General features: G+C 60.1%; 2 protein-coding genes across 16 annotated transcripts in view; one reads left to right on the top strand and one right to left on the bottom strand.

Moving 5' to 3' along the window:
* The first annotated feature begins 1904 nt into the window (after positions 1–1904).
* LYL1 (LYL1 basic helix-loop-helix family member) lies at positions 1905–6984 on the top strand. The gene is made up of 4 exons (XM_027584156.2): positions 1905–2042; positions 3043–3395; positions 3480–3571; positions 4414–6984. Exons 2-4 carry the CDS (start codon positions 3064–3066, stop codon positions 4827–4829), a joined length of 840 nt encoding a protein of 279 aa, XP_027439957.2. The 5' UTR covers positions 1905–2042; positions 3043–3063; the 3' UTR covers positions 4830–6984.
* NFIX (nuclear factor I X) overlaps positions 5369–23162 on the bottom strand; it is a 97512-nt gene continuing 79718 nt past the window's right edge. For 7 of the 15 annotated variants that reach the window (XM_027584143.2, XM_027584153.2, XM_027584148.2 and 4 more), the window contains exons 8-9: positions 21815–21990; positions 15812–16360 (exon numbers count right to left, since the gene is read on the bottom strand). In XM_027584143.2, the coding sequence (XP_027439944.1) occupies positions 15812–16360; positions 21815–21990 (725 nt within the window). Of the gene's footprint in view, positions 5506–6047; positions 9627–14010; positions 14103–15811; positions 16361–21814; positions 21991–23162 lie in introns of those variants that run through there. The other 8 variants (XM_027584154.2, XM_035727873.1, XM_035727870.1 and 5 more) reach the window with 4 other exon arrangements.

Below are 23162 nucleotides of genomic sequence, written 5' to 3'. Positions count from 1 at the left end.
TGTCTGGAGTTTCTTCCTCTGTCCATCTCTTTTAACTCCCTGGGGGAGCTCTGTCACTCCGGGGTTTGTTCGTCCCTGCCTGACTGAAGTGCTGTCTGTGTTTCTGTCTGGGGTGTTCTGTCTGTGGGGGGGAGTGGGAGCGGACCACCTGCAGCACGAGGCGCTCGTCGTCCCCCCCCCCCCGCCCCCCGCCCGTTGCTGGGGCCCGCAGTTCCCGAGGTGGCCACGGGGCGGCAGCCGTGTGCTCGTGCCCGTGGGGCCTTTACCGTCTCTGCCCCCCCGCCCCCCCGCCCCCACGTCGGCCAGCACACAGACGCAGGCCGGCTTGCCAGTCATCCAGCCCCTACCCTGCCTCGCGTCGCCGCCTGGTTTCTCTGGCCAAGCTCCCAACGGGGCCGCGGCGGCGGAAGCCGGACCGGAACCAGGCGCCTTGTGCATCCGCCCCAGACCAGGTGCTTCCTGCTCTGCGGCCCCTCAGGGCCAGCACACAGGCTGGCAGGCCCGCTGCTTCCCCTCCCCTCCGGGACAGGGTTAGCAACGTTAACGGAGAGGCTTAGGGCACAGTCCCCACCCTCACGTGGTAGCTGTGGGGCCTTCCCAAACACTTTTCTGTGCTTCATCCCCAGCCGTAATGATCCTAAGCCTAGAACCTCGCTTGTAGGGGCATCAGGTAACTCCTGGGCTTAGAGATGAATGAACTCTTTGCTTCCCTGGATCCGTGAGACGGTCGCTGGTGGACTGGCTCCCGGGCTCCGCCAGATTCCTGGGAGGGTGGTGGCTCCGGCTGTTCCCCAGATAGAGGCACGCGAGGCAAAGCCTGACCGGCCCAGGTGGGAGGAGGGCCCTGGAGAAAGGGATAGTCTTGTCCCTGCTACCAAGCTCTTCGGGGGCGGGGGGGGGGGGGGGCTCCCTTTGGTGAGGCTCCAGGCTGGTGTTGAGCTCCACCACCAGTCCCAGATACTTGCCCAACGCTTCTTTATCGCCACTGTCCCCTCCACCCCCAAAGTGGCCTGCGATGTGGGATGAGGGCCAGAGACCACCAAGCTGGGGCTGTGTGCTCCTGTGGCCTAGAGGATCTGCATCCTGTGGGGATGCGCTGGGGACACCTATTGTGAAGTTCGTCAGCTCTGGCACCCGAGGAAGTCCCTCCCAGCTGTGGCACTTCCTCTCATCCTCCTGGGCCTGAAAAGGGGGTGTGGACAGCAGGCCTGGGGGCCCAGGACGCCGGACCCCCAAGGGCCGACTGTAAAACCTGCCCTCCCTCCAGTGCCCCCTTCGGGGGTGGGGCTGGTGTAAAAAGAGGAACCAAGCAGAGTGAGGAGAGGAGGAGCAGGGAGAGGGCCCTGGGTCACGAGGCCCCGACACTGCCGGAAAAGGGCTCTCCTCCACCCCCATCAGCCCGGACACTTGGGCAGGGACTGTTCAAAGCCCGAGGCGAAACCCAAGCGATACTGGAGGCCGCTCCTTCCCTGCCTCGGTTTCCCCTCTGCGGGCATCCGGGTACCTCACTCCCAGCTGTGCACTGGGTCGGGGTCCTCAGAGGCCCCGGGGCCACTCCAGGGCCTGGGGGGACGGAAGGTGAGGCCCGAGGGGTGACGGCTCCGTCCGTCGCCGGCCGGGGGCGGGGCTGTGAGGCCCGCGCTCGGAGATCCCCGCCCGCCGGTTTCCTCCGGGGTCAGCCCGGCTCCTTATCAGGCGCGGCCAGTCGGCCAGGCTCTTATCTGTGCCTGTCCAGCATCCTCCGGCGCGGCCGGGGGTGAGAGGGAGGAAACTGGGCCGCCGAGGGCGGGGAGAGGGCGGGCCGGCCAGGAGCAGCTCACTTTCCCTCGAGGGATCCACGCTGCCGTCGCGGCGGCCTTCGGGAGCCCGGGAAGAGGCGCGGCCCCGACGCCGCTGCCGGGAGGGGGCGGCAAGCTCCCAGCGGCCCTGAACGCAGAGGCCGGACCGGATTGGGGCCACGGAGCCTGGCCTGAAACCCAACCGCATCCTGGCCCTGAAGGACAGAGCTAGGGCACTCACCAAACAGCAGGACCAGCGCCGGGGTAAGAAGGGAGTCCGTCTGAAGGTGGGGGATCCTGGGAGTGCCTGGATTCATTCATTCATTCGTTCGTTCATTCATTCATTCATTCATTCATCAGGGGGGACCCACTAAGTGGGAGTCCTGGCCAGCTTCCCCAGGGCCTAGGTAGGGAAGAGTGGGCAGAGGGGCCAGGAGTCCCAGAAGTTGCCGGACACGCCAAACCACGGGGCCAAACCGTCTAAGCCGGATTGCAAAGGAGTGGATGCTGATGGGGATAGGAAGTGGGGCGTGGGGGACACCACGGAGGGCCAGAGAAGGATTGGGACATGACTGTATGTACTGGGCAGTGGGGTCAGGCTTTGGGGATCCTGGGTCAGCATCTTTGATCACAGTGTCAGCAGTGGGGTTTACAGGGTTAGTAAGGGGGACATTTTCAGTGGGTGTGGGAGTCAATGGAGCGATTATGGGGGACTTTCAGGGTGTGACATGGAGGCAGTGAGAAGAGCCCCCAGGGTCATAGCGGAGGGCCACATGGTCAGCTGGGGGGGTGGGGGGGGTGTTGGAAATCAGTGAGGGGTCAGAGTCAATTGTAGAGGGATTCTAAGGTCACATGGGATCAATGGGGGGGGGTCTCTGGATCAGATCTGAGGGTTACAGGGTCATCCTGGGGACCAGAGGATCCATCATGGGTTCCTTCCTCACCCCTCTCTCCAGGCTCCAGGTGAGAAGGATTCTGGAATAAGTGACATTTGCTCAGAAGCTGGGCAACTGAGGCCCTCGTGGGTCACAAAGAGCTCAGACATGGCCCTGCCGAGCTCAGGGCCGCCCAGAGATTCGTTGGCTACCACCTGCCCTTGCGTCAGATCCCCCTCTCATGTCCTGGTGGTTTCTGAGCCCACTGCCTTCACGTACCAAACCACCATCCCCCTGCCCTTTCCCTCTCCTTTGAGGGCTCTGTTGGGCTAAGGGATGTGCGTGGCATCTGATTCCTCCCTCCCCACTGGCTTCCTTCCCTCCCACAGGTGAGCACCCCCTTGGGGTCCATGTGCCCACCCCAGGCCCAGGCAGAGGTGGGCCCCACCATGACTGAGAAGGCCGAAATGGTGTGTGCCCCCAGCCCAGCACCCGCTCTGCCCCCCAAGCCTGCCTCGCCTGGGCCCCCGAAGGTGAAGGAGATGGGCCACCAAGGCTCCTCACCCCCTAGGCTGCCTCCTGGCGTGCCAGTGATCAGCCTGGGCCACACCAGGCCCCCAGGGGCAACCATGGCCACCACGGAGCTGAGCGCCCTGCGGCCCCCGCTGCTACCACTCTCTACCCTGGGAACTGTCCCACCACCCCTGGCCCTGCATTATCACCCTCACCCCTTCCTTAACAGGTCAGTGGGGGGGCTGGGGCCTGGGGGGAAGCCAGGGCCAGGGTCCTTGCCCACAAGGCATTAGTGACCCACAACCCCTTACAGCCTCTACATTGGGCCGGCAGGACCTTTTGGCATCTTCCCTAGCAGCCGGCTAAAGCGGAGACCAAGCCACTGTGAGCTGGAGCTGGCTGAGGGTGAGTATGGGTTTGTGCGCGTAGATAGCCATCTGCCGGGGCTCCTGTCTGCCACAGGGAAAGGGGTCGCAGGTGCACACAGACATACACAGGAAAGTCCACACGGGGACTCAGTACTCAGGTTACACCCACGTGCAAAACCACAGACCCATGGCCTGGCCCACACAACCACAGCCACCCAACAAGCCACAAAGAGTCATGGCAAAATGCACCGTGGCATGGGGGCCACAAAATGACAGCCCCAATAGAATACACAGCCACGCAGGAAACAGCCACAGGACAAGAACCACCCAAGAGACAGCCACACAATCACAGCCACTTAGGACCATGGCCACACGAGAGTCAGCCACAGAACCACAGCCACATGACCACAACCACCTGGCAACGATCAGACACAACCACAGCCATTTAGACATACCAGGAGTTCACACCTAGGGAACCTCTCAACCCATATGCACCTCCAGCCACATGCAGGGGCACACTCCAGAATGCAGACCACAGGGACAACTCCCCAGACTGACAGCCACAAGAAACATGCCCCTAGGAATCTCAGCCATTGACACAAAGGTGTGGACAGAGATACAGAAGGCCTCAGTTGTCTGCTGCGGGGGCCTGTGATGGTCCTTGTCTACACTGGGGCGAGGGGGGGGGGCGGTGGCTGGGTGCCTCACTAGCTGGGGAGCTACATACACATGGATCCTACTTGTGGATCCCTCGGGTGCAGAGAGCCCCAGCCCGCCGCCTGTGTGGAAGTCCCCACGAGGGTTCTGGGTGCCTGAAGCGAGGGCAGGAGGGGGCGCCCCCTGGGTCTCGGCCGCCAACCCAAGCCCTCCTGTTCGCAGGGCACCAGCCCCAGAAGGTGGCCCGGCGCGTGTTCACCAACAGCCGGGAGCGCTGGCGGCAGCAGAACGTGAATGGCGCCTTCGCAGAGCTCAGGAAGTTGCTGCCAACGCACCCGCCCGACCGGAAGCTGAGCAAGAACGAGGTGCTCCGCCTGGCCATGAAATACATTGGCTTCCTGGTGCGGCTGCTGCGCGATCAGGCGGCCGCTCTGGCCGCAGGCCCCGCCCCGTCCGGGCCCCGCAAACGGCCCGCGCACCGGGGCCCCCACGACGCCGCCCGCCGCGGGCCTTGTCGCAGGGCCGAGGCAGTAGTGCGCTCGCAGCCCGCGCCCTCGGCCGGCCCCGACGGCAGCCCCGATGGGGCGGCCCGGCCCATCAAGACGGAACGAGCGGCCGTGAGCCCTGAGGTGCGGTGACCTCCGCAGCGTTGCCTCTGAGCCGAGGGGCACCGGGAACTCTGCCCAGGGCGGTCGATGCCCTGCGCCTGCCCTGGAGCGAACTCCCCCCCAAGAGGGACCAGTGAGGACGTCCGCAACGGGGGAAAAGGGCCCCGGGGGTCTGGAAGGGCGACTGTCGCCCCCAGAGGCCCCGCAGACCTTTTTTTTCCATCACCCACCGCCCGCTGGAAATGGCCTTTTCCCGGGTCTCCCTCCCGGGGACGAGGTCCGGGAACCAACATGGCAGACAGGTCATCGGACTAAAGTGGTGCCTCTTTTTTCCGGGCTGGGGTCACCGAGAGAGAGGTGGGGAGGGACCAGGGAGTCTTTGCCCTTCTCACCGGCGCCCCCTCCTGGAGACTCGTGGATACACGCCCCTGGACCGCGTCGGCGGAGGCGCAGAATCGACGCCGCGACCCACCCCACCAATCCCAAACTGGTCCCCGTACGATGGCGTTAGCGAAGGCTCGGGCGCTCTGACTTTTGTTTTTCTTTATTTCTTTATTTCACATACACATTAGCCATTCAATGGAGAAGCCGGAGAGAGTCAGGCAAAGATGGTATAACAGAAGCGCAGTGACGGGGGCGGGGCGGGGCGGGGCGGGGCGGAGAGGGAACAGACGGGCTGGCTGCCTACTTGCATTCCGCTAGGACACTGAAAACCCAGAAAACAAAACAGACAGTAAACTACCCTTGTTTCTTATGTATCTCAGTGCAGAGACGGGGGTGGAGGGCAGAGAGAGGGGGAGACCAGGCTGAAGGAGGAGGAGCGGAGGGACAGGGGACGCTAAGGGGGAAGCACACCAAATCCATTAGTACTATATATAGAGATACTCGTATATACTGCGTTTCTTAGCCTAAGAAGAAACTTGTTTGACGGGACGGGCGGCCTTTGCGGTCCGCGATGCTGGTGCTGGTCGGGCGCACGGATCTCCCGGGAGGGGCCGAAGCGGGGCTGGCCCAGGCTGGCTTGGGGGGGAGGGGGGCGCCCCGAGGGTGGGGGGGGAGCAGAGGCGGGGCTGGGGTGCCCCTCGGGCTCTCGATTGGGGGACGAAATTTCTCGTGACTTTATTGCTCCTTTATTTTCTCTCGTGTGTGGGGGGGGGTCCGTTCAGCACGGTCGGGGTGAGGAAATGGTGGGTCGTCTGAGCCACCCGGCCCCTCTGGGACCCAGAGCGCGGCGTCCGCTCCGCCAGCACGGGGGTGAGAACAAGGCACTAGGTCGGCCGGCCAGCGCGGGGGCGGGTGTGTAAGGCAGTCGACGGGGCTGGTTGCAGGGTGGGGTGGGGCTGTGTGCGGGGCCGTGTGCGTGCGTGCGTGCGGGCGCGGGCCTGGGCGAATCGACCTGTCAGCTTGGCTGGTCCTGTCCTGGAGCTTCGAGCCTTCCTCCTGCTCCCCGGTGGGTGACGGGGGTCGGGGTAGGGGTGGGAGGAGTGATGTTGAGTCGGGGGCGCCGGGGAAAAGGGAGGGTAACTACCAACTTGCTGAGCGCGCTCCTGATAATGCTGGTGAGGGTCAAGTTGGCGTCTGGCTCAAAGAAGGGCGCTCGGGGCGGAGAGGGAGGGAGGGAGGGGACGTTTGTTCGTTGGCATTGACCTCTGCGGGGGAGGGGCTGGGGACCCCCCCGCCGCGCCCCCGTGCCCGGACGGGGATGAGGCGAGGAGGGGGCGCTGGGGAGGGGGCGCCCGGGGAGACCCGCGGCCAGAGCAGCCCAGCCGCCGGGCGTATGCCGCTGTCCCGTTCCGTTAAACTCAACAAAGAAGGGATATGCGTGTTCCTAACAAGTGCAGGATATTTAATTGATTCATAAACTTATGTATAATAGTTTGTGGGTTTTTTTTTTTAAAACGTACTTTATAATGTAAGAAGCACCAGGGTTTTTATGTTGAATTATCTTAAAAATAATTTTCTCTCGTCCTTTTCCTTTTTGAGCTTGTGGTTTTGTTTTTGTTTTTAATGTCGAGGTGTTTTTTTTTTTAACTCTAAAATGTGAACGTTTCCTTCAGCCCTCCCACCGAAACCGAGAACGAACGACGAAACAAATAAAAACCCCAGATCATCCTCGTCAACGCAGGAAAACGACTTAAAAAAAAAAAAAAAAAACTGAAAACGAACAAAAAAAACTAAAAAAAAGGAAAAAACACTCAGCTTTCGTTATCCCCGCGCAGGGCGGGGCAGGCCCAGTTCTTTTAGCGTCCCCAGAGCCGCGAGGACATTACAACAAAAATAGAATTTTTCTTAACAATCTCTTAACATACAAAGATAGGAAAACTCTCTGATGCATTGCACTTGGTTCAATGAAAAAAAAAAAGTTCATTTCCCCCATATATATTTTTTGTGGGTTTTTTTCTCTTCTAACACGTCCCCACATCTCCTGTCGCCCTCGTCGCCCCTCGCCTGCCCCTCACAACGACACTTGGGAAAGGAGCGGCCCCCACCCCCCTGCCCGCCCGGGCAGCGCCGCCGGGCGCGCTCCCGCCCCGGCCCAGCTGGCCTGCAGCTTCCGACCTCGCCCGGGCGGGCGCCCCGCAGACCCCGGCTCCCGCGGGCCCAGCGCGCCCGCGGCCCCGATTGTCTTCGAGGGAAGGGGCGCGTGCGGCCGGGCAGGGGGTCCCTTCCGCTCCCCTCTCAGCTCTGACCCTGTTTAGCCAACCAAACTGAAAAATCATTGCACTTTGACCGCGCGTCACGCCCGGCCCACCCGGCCCCCCACCCCACCCCCACCCTACTCCCCACGCCCCCCCCACCCAGGCTCCCGCGGGATCCCCTGTCCCCTGCTTCTCAGTCCCGGTATTCCCCGAGGGCTGCACGCGGATGGGGGAGGGCCTTCGCTCAACTTCCAACAAAAGCCACTCACGGGGCCAGCCACCTTGTGGCTTCCAGTTGAGGAGGCACCACTCGCTGGCCCCTTCTGCCCCAGGTCAGGGCCCCCCTCGCCTCCACAGCCAGCTGCCTCCCCTCTTTCCTCCCTCCCTGCTGGGGCCACAGCCTCACAAACTAGAGTCACAATAAATAAAGCCCACACCCCACCCCTACGGTGCAATGTTGGGTTGACTGACTTTCAGAGGATCCTGACCTGTGCTTTGTGTTTTCATACAGTTAAGAAGAGAGAGAGAGGCACAAGGACTCGAGAAGGGGGCCTGGGAAGGGAGATGCAGGGAGGAGGGAGTAAGGCACAGAAAGACAAGCCGGAGGGGCCAAGTCACACCCTGGAGGGGGGCTGGGCATGCTCTTGCTTCCCTCCCTCCCAGGGGGCTTCGGAAGACCCTCTGGACTGGCCCCCAACCATCCCGTGGAGGGGAGGAAGGGGCTGCAGGGGGAGGGGGGGAGAGAGCTACTTCCTGTGGTGTGTTACCAAATTGTTCCCAAGTTGCTCAAATGGAGGAGGAGTTCCCAATTGCAACGGCAAAAGACCCAAACAAATGAATGCCCCACCCCTAAATAAAGAGTAAAGACATTACAGCTGAAATCCAGAGAGAAGTGGCCAGGAGGCCCATGTGGTGGAGAAAGTGGGGGGGGGGGGGGGACAGAGAAAGCTCCAAAACACTTTTGAAAAAGGACAACACCCGACACCCTCCAAAGGACTGAAAGTCGGCGAGCAGGACGCCTACCTAGCGCAGGTGGCGCTTAGCCAGCGGCAGCGGCGGCTGCCGCATCCTCCTCGCTCGGCTCCGGGGTCCCCTTTCTGCTCCACTCTCCGGCCCGGCCACAGCAGGGCTGTCTGTGTGAGGGGCAGGGGCAGGGGCCGGTGGGGCAGAGCGAGGGCACCTGCATGCGGGGCTGGGGTGTGGGGACTACCTGGGGCCCACCTCCCCTCACTCGCGGCGCAGCCAGAGAGTGATTTTACCGGCCTGCGGAGAGAGGGAAGAGGTGGCCTGTCCCAGGCTGGGACGGGCTGTCGTAGCATTCCGACTCTTTCCTATGGACTGTACACAGGGGTCTGGGGCCCTGAAACTACCCTCGAAGCTCAGGGTGGGGTGACAGAACACCCTCCATTCCAGGAGCAAGAAACTAGCTCCAGGGGCCGCTCCCTGCCCCCACCCCTTCCCAGGGGGGGGGAAGGGGGGGGGCTCCAAGCCCGAAGGTAGGGCAGGCAGACCTGGAAGCCAGGGGCCTCACCTAGTCCAGAGCAGCTGGGGGAAGAAGCCAGAGGCCAAGGCAGTGGGGGCTGGGGGACGGGGGTGGGGTGGGGGGGGTGGGGGTGGGGGCGAGAGACAGGCAGGGAGGGGGCGGAGTCTGGAGGGAGAACCCTCTGGATCTGCACCCCATCATTTGTACAAGCTTGTCCTCCAAGCTCCCTAGTGAAGCTCCGGCCCCAGTTGCGGATGGGGTTCCCCTAGGAAGGGTGAGGGTGGAGGACAGGCCCCTTTAGAACTGTGCTGGTCGCTTTGTTGGGTTGATTTTGTTCCTTCCCCGGAAGGACGGGGCAGGGTAGGGTGGGGAGAAAGGCAGTTCTGCTGCATCCTTTCTTTCTTGCTGTCCTCTACTTTGACAGAGTCCGTTTGCAGGTTTCTTTCTGCTTGGCTGCTGGTGCACAGCTCCACCGAGACCTCTTCCGAGGGCTCTCCGAGAACTGGGCTGCTTCTGGGGGCCTGCAGAGCTCCCCGGGCTGGAGGAGACAAGGGCTGAGTGGCTGACGACGTCTAATTTTTGCTTTTCGGTGGGGCTGGGCCGGGGGATTTTTCCACGTCTCAAAATTTCTTCTCCCCCCGTTTGAGGAACCTCTTCTTTACATTTTATCATTGCTTTTTGTCGATCTTATCAGAGGAACCAGGACTGAAATGGGACAAAAAGAGGCCGTACTGAGAACAGCAGGGACGAGTCTCTTCTCCATCCCACCTGGCCCGCTGACTTCAGGCCAGAGCCCGAGGCCCCGACAGGGCCCACCTCCAGCAGAGCCAAGGACGGCAACACCCCACGAAGAGGTACATCCCCATTCTGTCCGCACCTCCTATGGGAATCCTGCCGCCCCCAAGAGACCCTGCCCCCCAGTGCTAGGGTCCAGCTGGCCTTCCCGTGGGCACTGTGCCCAGCGGGTGGGACCCCCGTGGCTGGAGCTGGCACAGACACAGACCTGGGATCTGGCCATGTTTCCAATTGTTTAGGTTTTTGTATGGGTCCTGCAGGGTGGGGAGGATGCCAGGCTGGAGCTTTTGTCCCCAGAGGGGTTTTGGGAGTGGGGTGGGGGTGGCTCAGCTTCTTGCTGAGTTTTCTTTCTGTATCTTTGGATTAAAAGCAGAAATTCCCGTCTGTACTCCCCAGCCAAGGTCCCACAGGCTGAAAGGCTGGGGAAGGGGGGGGGGGGGACACCACATGGCTTCAGTCCCTAGCAGTACCCGGCCTGGGGGAGGGGCCCCGTAGCCCACTGTGCTTGATCCTCTACCCTCAGGGCACCTGGTGCAGGGGGAAGGACCCGAGGCTCCCTGGGGCGGGAGTTGCTTCCCTCAGGGTGCCAGCAGGGGGAGTCACTTTCCCACAAACGAGTCTTGGTGGCTCCTCATCACAAAATACACCTGACCAGAGGCTGGGCTGCCTGGCAATGCCCTCCATCAAAGGCTCTGGCCCCACCTTGTGGTCAGGGGGCAGCGGGGGAGGGGTGGAAAGGGAGGTGTTCTCCTCTATGGTCTACAGGACCTGGGTAGGCCTGGTAGTACCTGCAGGGCCAAAAAGGGGTCCCCGAAAATGTATTTCGGGGCCTCTCCCAGGCTCTGGGTCACAGACTCAGATCTGCAGGAGCCAAGCAGAGCTAACCACCGAGCCAGCACTGGGTAGCAGCCCATTCTACCCTTGCTCCAACCCCACACAGAAGCTGGGCAGGGAGAGGGTGGCTGACCTGCCTGAGGCTACACAGTCTGCCTGCATGGCCCAGCCAGGACTCAAACATGAGGGACAGCTCCGATCCTAACCGCCACATGTGGCATGCTCACAGGGAGCCCAGCACCAAGGCTGCCACACTGGAGTGAGGGCCCGGGGCAGCCAGATCAGCCAGCTTTTCAAAAGAAGCCAAAAGTCCAAACAGCATTGCATGTGAAAGTTGTCAGTGTTTAAAACCACTTTGTTTCAGCCACGCAGATTATGCCTGCAGGCCGGACCCGCCCCTCAGGCTCTGGGACCACGGGAGGTCTTCTGTGAGAAGCACACATGGAGTTTTCGTGTTACAAAGGGCCTGCTAGATCACCTAGAACCTTCTTCGACAATGGAAACATTCTCTGTTTGCCCTATCCCATGTGGTAGCCACGAGCCACATGCGGCTTCTAAGCAAGTGAAATGTGGCTAGTGTCACTGAGGGACTGAAGTTTTCTCTAGTGAGTTATTTCATTTGAACTTCAACAGCCACACATGGCCAGCGCCTGCCCCCACTGGATGGTGCAGATGGGGAACATTTGGAAAAATGGGGGTTTGGGGTTGCCACAATGCTGGCGTTTACTGGGTGGGCAGAGATGCCAAACTTCCTGCCACATGCTGGCCAACACCCAGAGGAGACCTGCCCTCCTGTGGCGGGGCTCCTGCAGGAACTGCCCAAAGTCCAACCCCATCAACTGACTAAAGGTCTTTAAAGGGAGACTCATGGGATACTTGGCACTGCACGGGGAAAACCCAGGCCCGAGGCACCCCGTAAGTTGGGGGGGGCTGAGTCAGCAGCCAGCCCCTGGGCTTCCAGTCCTGGCCTGAGGAGGAGGGAGCTGCCTGGGTGAGCCCCTATCACTGTGGTCTCAGGCCCCTGTATTCTCTGAGACCCCCTTCCCAAGGGGAGACTACCCGGGAACCCTTACAGCACGGCTATGTGAGCCTGGCCCTCACCCTCCCTGTGAGGGAAAGGAGGCAGGGGACAACGGGGTTGTGGAGAGCCTGCTTGGTCCCTTTGTCTTTGTCGGACCAAGCCAAGGAGACAAGCTGGTCCCCTTGGGGTCCCCTGAGCTGCACTGCAGGGGACAACCACCAGTGCTCAGACTGGGGAGTCCGCCCCCCCCCCCACAGAGGAGGAAGACTCCATCCAGTTCAAGGCCTGGAGTTAGGGGCAAAGGTGGTTCCAAGATAGCTCCCCAGCGCCTCCCCACAGGTCCCAGGAAAGGGGGGGGCATCTGCTGCCAAGCACAAAGTGGCTTTTTCTGCTCACCCTTTCTACTTTCTGAGCCAGGTCCAAAATTGATTAAAACTAAGTAAAAAGCGCTGCCCAGGGAATGACAAAATTGCTAAAATTCTCTTTTCTTCCCTCATTCTATTGTTCTCTCTCCATCTGGTGCTCCAGAGATCAGCTAAAGTCACTGGTTACTGTGGAAACCGCCCCCCACTGTACCCCCTGCGCCCGCTGCAGCCGCCTGCCTGCCCCCAGGCCCAAGGGCTCTCGGCTGTGCGGGCCTTGTCCGGCTCCAGTCCCCCCCACCTCTCCCCCACCGTCACCCCCAGACACACCTGCCTGCTGGGGCTCGGGGCTCAGGCCCCTTTGCAAAACAAGGGGGAGAAAAACCGTTTCCCAAACTTGCCTCAAACTCTGCCTTGGCCCCAAAGTCTAAGCAAAGTGAGCAGAGAAGGTGAAGAAGGGAAAGCACACGGAGGCGGAAACAGGGTGGCGGTGGGGGGCGGGGGGAGGACTCCCGGCAGTGGTCCCCAAGAGTGAGCAAGCAACACGGAGCTATAGGCGGCTTGGGCAGAGGGAGGCAGGGAGGGAGGGAGGGAGGGCGAGAGCGATGGAGCCCTGCCGCCTGGTGCCAGCCCAGAGCCAGGAGGGGAGGCCCGCCTGCTGTCCCTTCCTCTGGCACCCCCTCCCGCCCTCTGCCAGCAGGGCTCTCTCGGCCTCCCTGGCACAGAGCAGCGGAGGGGGCTGGCTCCAGCCCCTGCTCGGAGCCATTGTTTTTCTTCTCAACACCCCCAAGTTCAAGTTCATCTGGGTGTTACATCATGTCTGGTTGCTCCTGGAAACCAGACGGGTCAGACGTGACTCTGGGGAAAGGGGGCGGGAAGCTGGAGGGGGTTGAAGTTCCCCTCCCCTCCCCTCCTTGCCACTAGGGAGCTCCGAAGTTTGAAGTTTGACAAAGTTTTTTGGCTTTTTTTTTTTTTTTTTTTTGAGGGAGGGAGGGAAAGGAAAAGGGAAAAAAAAAACAAAACCTCAAACCGCACACACAAAACTTCCATCCACCAACTTTCTCTGGACTCGGGCCTCAGAGCAGTAAAGGAGCAGGAGCTGAAAGAGGTGGCCCTGGGGCTCTGGGCCCAGGTGGATTTCCTGGGGCTAAGAAAGCCTCCAAGGCCTCGGGCTCACAGGGTAGTGTTTTTGTGAAATGCGCAAAAGAAAAGCTATTTGCATGTTCTTTTCTGAGAAGTTGTAAAAGCTGCCTCCGCCCTACTCCTGAGGTGGGTCCTCCCTGCACCCCAGGGCCCGGGGCTCTGTGGGCTATTCCCAGCCTCTTGGGGACAGGCACAGGGAGGAGGGGGCCCACGTGCGTGCGTGCGTGTGCGTGCGTGTGCGTGCGTGTGTGCGTGTGTGTGTGTGCGCGCGCGCGCGCACGCACGCGCACAGATGCCTGTACAAAGCCAGATCCAGGGCACTCCAGCAGGAGGGCTGGAGTTTTCCTTGTGAGAACTGGGGACAGACGGGAGCTGGACCGGAGGTTTCAACAGCCCGGCCTCCCCTCTAACAGGATTCATGGGGACGTGAGGGAGGGGCCTCCAGGGTGGCAACAGGCCCTGCCCTACCCTGGGTGCCAGAGTCGCTGGGCATGCAGCCCACCAGGACGGCTCTGTCCCTCCTCCACCCCTTGCTCAGCCCACCCAAAGCCAAGGAAGAAGGGAGGGCTGGGGGCCAGGGCTTCCAGCTGGAGGGGAGGAGAGCAACAGGCAGAGCTGTCCTCTTCCTGATGGGGCCTCGGGCTACCACCAGGCCTGGCCCAGAGCGCCTCTAGCCTCAGGTCTTTGGCCGCTTTCCCCAGGGCCGGGGCTGTCAGAGCTAATTATCCAATTAGCTGATTAGCCAAGGGACCTGGGGGCTGCCTGGGGAGGCAGGCTCAGCTGGGCTTGCAAAAGCCTGGGCCCTCCAGCCCTGCCCTAGCCCCTTCTCCCCGATTGGCTCCAAGGAACCAACCTCTTCCCTAACACCCACGATGCACCCGCCCCTGCCTCTTCCCCCTATGCCCACATCCACATCGTGGGTAGGGCCTCCTACCTGAGACTGCTGTGGGATGTTCAAAAAGTTGCCGTCCCGGGGTCCGATGCTGACAAACCGGTTGGCAGAGGAGGCGCCTGTCGTTGCGAATGCTGTGGGGAGCAGGGAAGAGAGGGAGAGACCCCGTGAGGCCTTGGGGCCTGCCCAGGCACTGCCCTTCGGGGCTGCTGAGAGAGGGAGAGACTGGATTAGACCATGCTGCCAGGGCTTAGGCTGGCAGTGGGAAGGACAGGCCGGAGGGGTCCCATCATCCTCTCACTGACCAGGAGCACACACTGTCCCCCACCCCCAACGCTCCACCTCAGCCAGGTGTCCTCTCTCCTGGTCCGGGTGACGGAGGGGCCCTGGAGGCTTTAGCTGAGGTCCCACAGACCCTGTCCCCAAACCAGGCACTGAGTAGGACTGAGGATAGCCCTCGGTGAAGCGAGGCACCCTTGCTTTCCCACGGACTCTCTTGGGTCTGGGAAGAGGGAGCCTGGGAGGGTGGGAGGCTGGGAGCTCTGCCGGACCGGCCCCACCCTGCTCAGGGAAGGCCGGCTCAGCCAGGCCACCTCTCCGACCGGGGCACCTGGTTGGGTGCTGCATCATGTAACCACGCTGGGCAGTCCCAAGGATGGGGCTGATGGCTCAGGGACCTTGAAGGGGCCCAACGGAGGGCTGAGTCGGGAAGGACAGGGTCAGAGAGAGGAGCTGGCTGCCAGCTCGGGCCCAAAGGTGGCAAGGCTCAGGCCCAGCAAGGCATCCTCCTCTGATGGATGAGCCGGTTGCTGTGGTCCTGCAGGTCCCGGGGCCTGAGATGGGCCACGGCACAGGAGGAGGAGGAGGGCGCTGGAGGGCCCGGCAGAGCCCTAGGGCTTGTTGTTCTGGAGCCTGAGGGGGCAAATGGGCAGCCAAACACCCCTGAGCTCTTCTCAGGTTTTCTGGCTGGAACTCTATGGGAGGGAATGGGTCCTGCACCCCCAGTAGGGAGGATGTCCCCAGAAGGGACAAGAGTGTCACAGGATGCCGGGGATCCCCACCACACACACCCTCTACCAGATACACCCCAGGGACTGTGTGCTCGCCAGATTCTGTCCAGGGTGCCCCCCAGCCACCCTGCAGCCTGGCGCCTCCTCCCCCACCCTGCCCACCTCCGATGACCATGACCATGACTTTGTGTCTTATGGCGGATGCAGATGGGAAGATGGCATGAAGAGGATGGAGAGGGGAAAAGAACTCAAACCATGAGAAAGAAGGCAACAGAGAGCGCGAGACGGAGAGAAGTGAGATGGGCCGCCCCCCCCACTGCTGACCAGGGAGTCCCGGCCTGTGGCCTGCCAGCCCCCAGAGCGCCCGAAGCGCTGCCCGCCCCCTGCCCACAGACGGCACGCCGCCCACCCTCCGCCTCTCCTGTCCTTCACACGTCGGGTCTACCTTGGGCCTCTCCACTCAGATTTTTTTTTTTCCCTTTAACAAAAATTGTCATTGGTTAGAGAAAGAGAGAGAGAGAGAGAGAGAGAGAGAGAGAAAGAGATGAAGTAAGCCGAGGCCCAGAGCCCTCCCTTGTCCTTGGAACATTCAACCTGGGGGAGGGAGGGGGATGGGAGGAGGAAAAAAAAAAGAAAAAAAAAAAGAGGAACAACGAGAAACCAAATGTGAGACTGAAGGGGAGGAGGTCAGGGGCCAGCCTGCTGTACAGTTAGAGGCCCAAGGGCCCTGGAATGGAGGTGAGGGGGCAAGGCCAAAAGGGGATGGTGGTGGCGTCGCCTTGTGGTTACATTTAATTTTTTTGGTGTAGCGGGGCACAACGAAACAACAAAAATCAAAAAACAAAAAAACGAAAAATGAAAAAAACAGCAATCAGGCATGAAGATGGCATGGCTGTGCCTCCCCACCCCCCTCCCACCCTGGCCAGCACCCCTGGCCTGCGTGCCCCACTGTGCTCCCCCTCCCGCCCCCGGGAGGGGCCTGGGCCAGGGGCCCCCGGCTGGGAGCAGCGGGTGGGCAGGGGGGCTCGTGGGGTGCTGGCTGGTGCAACTGAGGCCCAGGAGGCCATGACTGGGGGGCTCAGCTCTGCTCTTGTCCGGGTGGGAGGCTCCATGGCGCTTTGGGTTGGGGGGCTTTGGCGGTGGGCGGGGCAGGGGTTTTTCTTTTTGCCGTGGAGACTGTTTAGATGGGCCAGGGATGCTGGGCGTTGTGGTTTCGGTTTCATCGTCCACTTACAAGGTGATGGAGGAGTCAAGGCGGCGCCGTCTGGGGCAGTGCTGGTGGATTTGGAATCAGGCATAGGAAGGGGCACAGGTCTGGCCACTGGAGGCGGCGGCGGTAGCAAAAATGACCCCGGGACTTTGCCCTGGCCGCTACCGTTGGGCTGCGAACAACATAAATAGAGTGACGCATGAAGGCACATCCCACACAGACACACGCTCCCCTGCGCGGCCACGCCAGCTCGCTCCTGAGAGCGGGCGCTCCCGGTAGAAGATGCAGGATGGGCTCGTCTCCTCCGGGGCACAGGGTGGGTGAGGGTGTGAGGCTTCTATTTGGTCTCTCAGGTGTTTCTCTCTTTTTTTTTTTTTTTTTTTGTGGTCCTCTTTTGAAGTTGTGGGAGGGACGAAAGGGGGTGTCCGACGAGTGGTTTGTATTTTTCTTAGGGAACATGTTTTAGGTACCAAAACATGCCATCTAGCCATATAAGCAGCGCACCTAGAACGCTCATGCTCTTGAAGACCTTCTGCCTCAGCAGGTAAGATGTGCCAGCTCACCCCCCACTGTCCCCGGAAAACACACGCATGCCTCCCCTCTGGGGGCCCCTGGGGTGGGGCCAGCTGACCCACCCAAGGACTACAGGCCCTTCGGCGTCTACCCCACATCACAGCCTAGGGAGACGCCAGGTACTGGGGGGCTTGCCCTTGACTCTGGCAGCCTGAAGATCGTGGGTGCTGGCCCATTTTCTACAGAACAGCCCAAGAGGAAAAGCCATCGCTGCTGGCTCCAGTTCCCACGAGGCTCTTCGAGAGGACTTCCCTGTACAGTGCCCTCGGAAGCCTGGGATGCCTGGTCGCCAGATCCATTCCTCAGCTTTATTCCCTCTTGTGCCTCAAACTCAAGTTTTCTCCCCAAGCCCCGTGTATGCCTTGCATGCATCAGCCTTTGGGATTCAGGGCACGCAGGCACCACAGGGAGGGGCAGAGGTCCCTGGCCTCTTGCAGGCACAGCTTCCCTGGAGAGGCCTCCCTGGAGCTCTGGGCAGTGCTCTCAATGACCACCGACAGCCTGGGCTTAGGTTGGGTGGGCCAGAGCTGAGTCCTAAACGGTCCCCTCTCTCGAGGGGCAGAGCTCTGCCCCACCCCCAGCCACCCAGGTGCAAGGCTTTGGGAGGCTCCTGTGCTGCTCCTTCTATTGCTGGGTGAGCCAGCCCAACCTCTATCCTCGCTGGTTCCACCTGGATTAGGACAAGACTCCCAAGGGGTCTCCCCTGTGCTAACAGTGCACTCCTTAGCTCAGTGTCTCAGCGCCTGGCTCTGTACCGGGTACTTTACTCAGGTGGTGTCCAATCCTCCAACCCTGTAAGGCAGCAGGTTTCGCCTGGGGTGGGGGTGGTGGGGTGGATTCTGTCCCTGGCAGGGGGCATTAACAATGTCTGGAGACATGTTGGGTAGCACCACTTCCAGGGGTGCTGCCGGTGTCTTGGGGGGTGGAGGCCGGGGATGCTGCTACACACCCCACAATGCACGAGATGGCCCCCAGGATAAAGGCCCAACAACCCAAAGGTTAATAGTGCCGTGGCTGGGAAACCCTGATGCAAAGGAAGCTTGATTCTCCCCCTTTCACAACTGGGGAAACTGAGGCTCTGTGCAGCTGAGTGGTTTATCCAAAGTCACCCAGCGGTAACTGATGAGGCCTGAAATTCACAACCATGTCTCTCTCACTCCAGGGACCCTGTGGATTTTTTCCAGCGGGCTCATCCTAACCCTCTTTTCCAAATCCAAAGGTGCTCAGGCTTTTCCCCTCCCACTCCACAGCTCTGACTGCGTGTAACATAAAATATGAGCCCCCCGGTTGGGCATTCAAGGCCCCTAGGGTGGAGCCCAGATGGGGTCCTCCACCACCCATGCCCCTACACTCACCTCCTTCCAAGTACTCCCCATTGCAAACCAATTGGGGTGTCCAGAACACAGCCTAAGCAGTTGGGGGCTACACACGTGCTCACTGCAGAACCCTCTTGTCTACAACACTCCTTCCCACACTCCTTAAGGCCTGCTCAGAAAACACCATCCCCAACTTGGGACCAGCCAGATACCCTAAATCACCATCCATCTCTCTCTGCCTTTTTTTTTTCCCTCGGATGCTCATGACCTTCACCCTAGCCTTTGAAGCAGGCTGCCTCCCAGGCTCCCCAGCAAGCCTGGGGACGGCCACCTCCGTGTGGCCCAGGCGTGCAGCATTCAAGTCCCACTGACTGCGCTGAATCGACCAGTCCATCCTGCTGCACTTTCAAATCATCGAGCCCCATGTCTGACCCGTGCAGGCCACAACCTTCTGAGCTCTGGCCGTCCCCCCGCCCCCACCACCCTTCACCTCTAAAGACCAGCACCTAGGTCTGACATTGTCCTTCCAAACGGTTTCCTTGATTTGCTCTTTCCTGCCCACTCAGAGGTCCCCTGACAAAAGCAATAGGGGCTGCTGATCCCCGTTTGTGTCCTGAGCTGGAGACCCTTTGTGCCAGGTGTCCTTTCAGAAACAGGCAACTGCCTCCCCTCATGTCTGCGGCCTATCTGGTGCCTAGCTTCTTCTTCCATCAGGGCAGGAAACGGGAGTCTCGAGAGATCACAGCCTCACTCCTTTACTCCAGGCCATCCTGAGCTTGGGCCCCCCCCAAGGGGCTGGGACACAGAGCCTTCCAGGTAGCCCTTTGCGCCCACAGGGTGGCCAGTGCCTTCTTCTAGTCCTCAAGACCCTGTCTCCCTTCAGGAGGACCTAAATCATGCATCACACTTGATGAAGCCAATCCCAGCTCGACATGGCCAGACATCGAAAACGGCTGATTTACAACATTTAGTTTCTGGAAACTACTTCCAACCAGGCTAAGATATCTCAGCTCTGATCGGGGTACAAGTTGAGGTTTTAAAAAATCTCGAGGTCTTGTGATTTTGCGGTGCCTTGAAACCTCATGAGTTAAAAGCTAGAAGGAACCTGGAGACCGGGATAGCTCTTCCCTTCGACAGACAGGTGAAGACGCAGGCCTGGCCGCTCCGGCGTTGGTGCTTGAGGCTGACCTACAGCCAGTCTTCCTGCCTCCCGGAGTCACGCTCTCCCATCGGGCCCTGTGACTTCTCCATCGCGTTCACTGGGCAGTCTCTTCTCTCTGCCAGAAATACAGCTAACCAGGCATCCTCCTTCGGCCCTTTGCATCTCCTCTGAGTGGTGTGTCCATTTGGCCTTGGCCTTTACTGACTTGGCTCTTCTCAATTAGGGCCTCATGCTGTGGTCCAAGGATGAGCACAGGGGTGGTGCCTGGGAACCCTTTTGCAAATTGTAAAAATTTTGTACGCATATTTTTTTTTTCTGCAAAGATGATCTGTAACTTCACATTCTCAAAGAGGTTAGGAATTTACTCCTTTACGCTTTAGATCAATGGTTCTCAAAGTGGGTCACCCGACCCGAAACAGCATCACCTGGGAACTTGGGGAGAAATGTAGATTCTCGGCCCCACCCCAGGCCTGCTGAATCAGAATCAGGTGAGGCCCAGGCACCTGTGTGTTACTGAGCCTTTCCGGTGACTCGTGCATGCTAAGACTGAGAACCACTGCTCTGGAGGTAGCCACGGAACCAGAGCAGCCTGGTACTGCCATTCCCTGTCACCAGGACAGCTGTGGAGCCTGGGGCCTCTGGCTCACTCCTCCTCCAGAGCCTGCTGCCGAGCCCCAGAGAGAGGCTCACTGAAGACACCCCCCCCTCCTCTCTGGGCATAGCAGGCCACAAGAGGAAACCCAGAGAGACTGCTCCCCAGCGGGGCTAGGCTCTCTGATTAACCAGAGTGACTGTTTGCCCTCCTGTCTGCAGTGTTTTATCCATCTGCCTTCTGGACCAGACGAGCCCTTAATCTTGAACGGTCAAGTCAAGGAGAGGCTCAGGACCCAGCCATCATCAGGATGCTTAAGGATGGATTGAACCATATTCCTGAGGGTGAGTTAGGTTTGCCTCTTTGGGCTAAACTGGTCCCTCAGGTCAGTCTCATTTTGGTTCCAAACCCCAGCTGCCTCTGTGGGTGAGAAGGCAGGCAAGGTGGAGTTCCTGGACTCTCTGATCCATATTCCAGACCCAGGGCCCTTGGGCGCTGGGACATGGGCTGGTAGCTCCCGTAGACTCTGCTGGCATCTCTGAAGGAGGCGTAGTAGCTTTTGGGGGTCACAGCCACTTCTCCCTCCATGCCCCTAAAAGTGGACAGAGCTTGTCCAGAGAGGTGGGCAAGGCTCTGAGTGTGCTAAGGAGCTGCAGAGCCAGCAAGAGAAAACCTCACAGGGAAAAGGGGAGAAGGAAACGAGGAAAGCAGAAGGAGGGAGAACAGGAGAGAGGGAAGACGACCAGCTTCCGTTCTGGACAGCAAGAGTGAGGAGGCTGAGCCGCAGCCCAGCCCCAAATCAATACGCCAGCACTTAGCAAATGCCCATGTGTACAGGCCGCCCTGAGGCAGCACCGGGCTGCGGGGCCAAGGGCCGCCCACGGCTCTCCCTGGGACACCTCTGGCACGGGCTTCCGAACGCCTTTCCCCACCACGGCCCTCTGAGCGTCCTTCCCACCTGACCTCTCACAACGGGTTTCCAGGCTGGACCAGCTGCGGGGAGAGGGGCTGGGCCTTCTCACAGTGCAGTGTGCTGCTGGGACTCTACAGCCTTCCCAGGGGTCTAGGGACCACTGTGTCCCAACCTGGAGTGCTCCCAGGGACTACGGGAGGACCCCTGTCTCACTGAAGGGTCACCTCTGGCCCACCCCTGTCTGGGATAAGCCCTTTGCTGAGTGGCCTATGTTTCTGCTTGTCAGTGACCGGGCCCTAGGGCCTGCTGACGGAGAAGGGCAGTGGGCGACAGAGCTCCATGGGCAACCAGCATCTCCCCTAGGCTGAGGAGCAGAAGGGCTTTGCTCCAGAACAATAACTGACTGGGGAACCTCTTGCTAAGAGTTCTGCCAACAGGAGACGCCACAACAACTGTTGGAAGGAGGGAGGGCCTTTCCTCTACCCAGGGCTTCTCACCAGGAAATGATGATGCCCCTAGGGCACACATTCTTGATCATCAGGACTGGGAGGGGGTGATGCAGCTGGCATTAAGGGGGCGGGGGGGGGGGGCCGCGGATGCTGCTCAGTACCCCACAGTGCACGGGACGGCCCCACAGAACAGAGAATGAACAGCCCAGACGTCAATAGTGCCAAGGCTAGGAACCCTTGGTCTAGAACCTACACAATCCTTGTAGCTCTGAGGTTTTAAGAGGGGTGTTACGAGGTAAGGAGTCCAGGCTGGGTTGGAAAGATCACGGATACACTCTTACTGGGGGCACAGAGACCAAGGGGAGGGCAAGGAGCTCAAAGCAAAGCAGGCCCAGCCACTGCCCCCGCCCCCAACTCTGGACTGTGACAGACAGGCCCTGGCATTACACACAGACCCCTACCCCCAGATCCAGAAGATGGAGGTGTCTGGCACTACCGACTCTCTGCTGCTCCAGCCCCAGGAGGGCTCCCGGCTTTCGGACCCTCTCCCTGTGAGCCCCGAGACAGACGGACGGATGCAGAGATGAGCTGTGGCAGGGCTCCTGGGGCCTCTGGACTCACCTGTCCGGCGGCCTGGCCTGAGCCGTCCGAGCACACGAACTGCACAAACTCCTTCAGCGAGTCCTGCCCGTGGTGGTGGTGGTAGCGGATGGTCGGGTGCGTGAAGTACGGGCTCGACTGCTGGATGATGGATGTGGAGGGGAAGTGCAGCGCTGATGCTGTGGCCCGGGGACTCCCTGCGTGCACGTGGGCAGGAAGAAGAGGGCATCAGGGCTTAGCAGGTAGAGGGGGGCGCGATGGAAGATGGGGCGGGGGGGGGGGATTGCTGGTCAGACAAAGCACTGAGGAACCAGACGAAAAGGGAGAATGGGGTAAGATCAGGGCCAGGACCAGGGTGAGGAGAGTGCGGCACCAGCCTCTGGTGAGAAAGTTAAGGCAGTGCCAGATGATTCGGCAATCGAGGTAAGTAATATCTTAATGCAGTATTTTTAAAAAAGCCGAATTGGCGGAGCGCCTGGGCGGCTCAGCCGGTGAAGCATCAGACTCTCAATTTTGGCTCAGGTCATGATCTCAGGGTTGTGATCGCAGGGTTGTGACGTGGAGCGAGTGCCATGCCCGGCTCTGCGCTCAGCGAGGAGTCTGCTAGAGATTCTCTCTCTCTCTCCCTCGGCCCCTCCCCGCCAAAACAAATAAATAAATCTTTTTTTTTTTAACACTTTTTAAAATAAAAAGTCCAATTGGCAAACTAGGGCTGGTCAGCTACCTGCTTGTCTTTGTAATAAAGTCTGATTAGAAGCAGGGCTGGAGCTAGGGTGACATGAACAAGGCAAGGTCAGGCAAATGCAAGGCCAGTCCCCTCTTTTGTTTAAAACGTTGATAGCCGCTATTCCTTGTATATTTTTTTTGCAATCGTTTCAATTTTTAAAAAAATATTACATTAAATATTATTTGTCTTGATGGCTAAGATCTTGGCGCCTCCTGACACTCTGCATTGTGGTGTCAATGCAGAGTGTCACTGCCTTCACCCTGATCCAGGGCCTAGGTGCGAGTCTGGGGGAGGGACGGAGGAGGCCAAGGACTCCCAGGCTCTGGCTAGAGACAGAGCCGCTTGCCTGTGCAGGACAAGCCCTTGCAGTGCATACACCCGGCTCCTGCACGCACATGACCGTGCCTCTGGCCGCTGCTGCCCAGGCCCTGTTCCTGCGTGCTCAGCCCCACGGTCCTTGCACACGCATCCTCCCCACACACAGCTCCCACCCCAGCACAGGCCCCAGCTCTTCCCTGGGCCCAGCCCTCCCCCTCCAGTCTGTTTCCAATCAGCTCGCTCTTGCTCTCAGTTTCATTAGGGGGCTGAGCAAACTTGGCTTCTCTCTGGAGTTCATAAAAGCTGAGCTGAGCTGGGCCTGCC

This window comes from Zalophus californianus, chromosome 1, assembly GCF_009762305.2.
Source record: "Zalophus californianus isolate mZalCal1 chromosome 1, mZalCal1.pri.v2, whole genome shotgun sequence".
NCBI classification, from domain to species: Eukaryota; Metazoa; Chordata; class Mammalia; order Carnivora; family Otariidae; genus Zalophus; species Zalophus californianus.
Note: the sequence above shows the minus strand (reverse complement) of the source record. Positions and strands in the feature narration are given on the sequence as shown.

Coding starts and splice junctions, on each gene's coding strand:
- LYL1 (XM_027584156.2), top strand. CDS start 3,064: ATGTGCCCACCCCAGGCCCAGGCAGAGGTGGGCCCCACCATGACTGAG. Junction 3,396..3,479: donor CCTCACCCCTTCCTTAACAG/GTCAGTGGGGGG, acceptor AACCCCTTACAG/CCTCTACATTGGGCCGGCAG. Junction 3,572..4,413: donor TGAGCTGGAGCTGGCTGAGG/GTGAGTATGGGT, acceptor TCCTGTTCGCAG/GGCACCAGCCCCAGAAGGTG.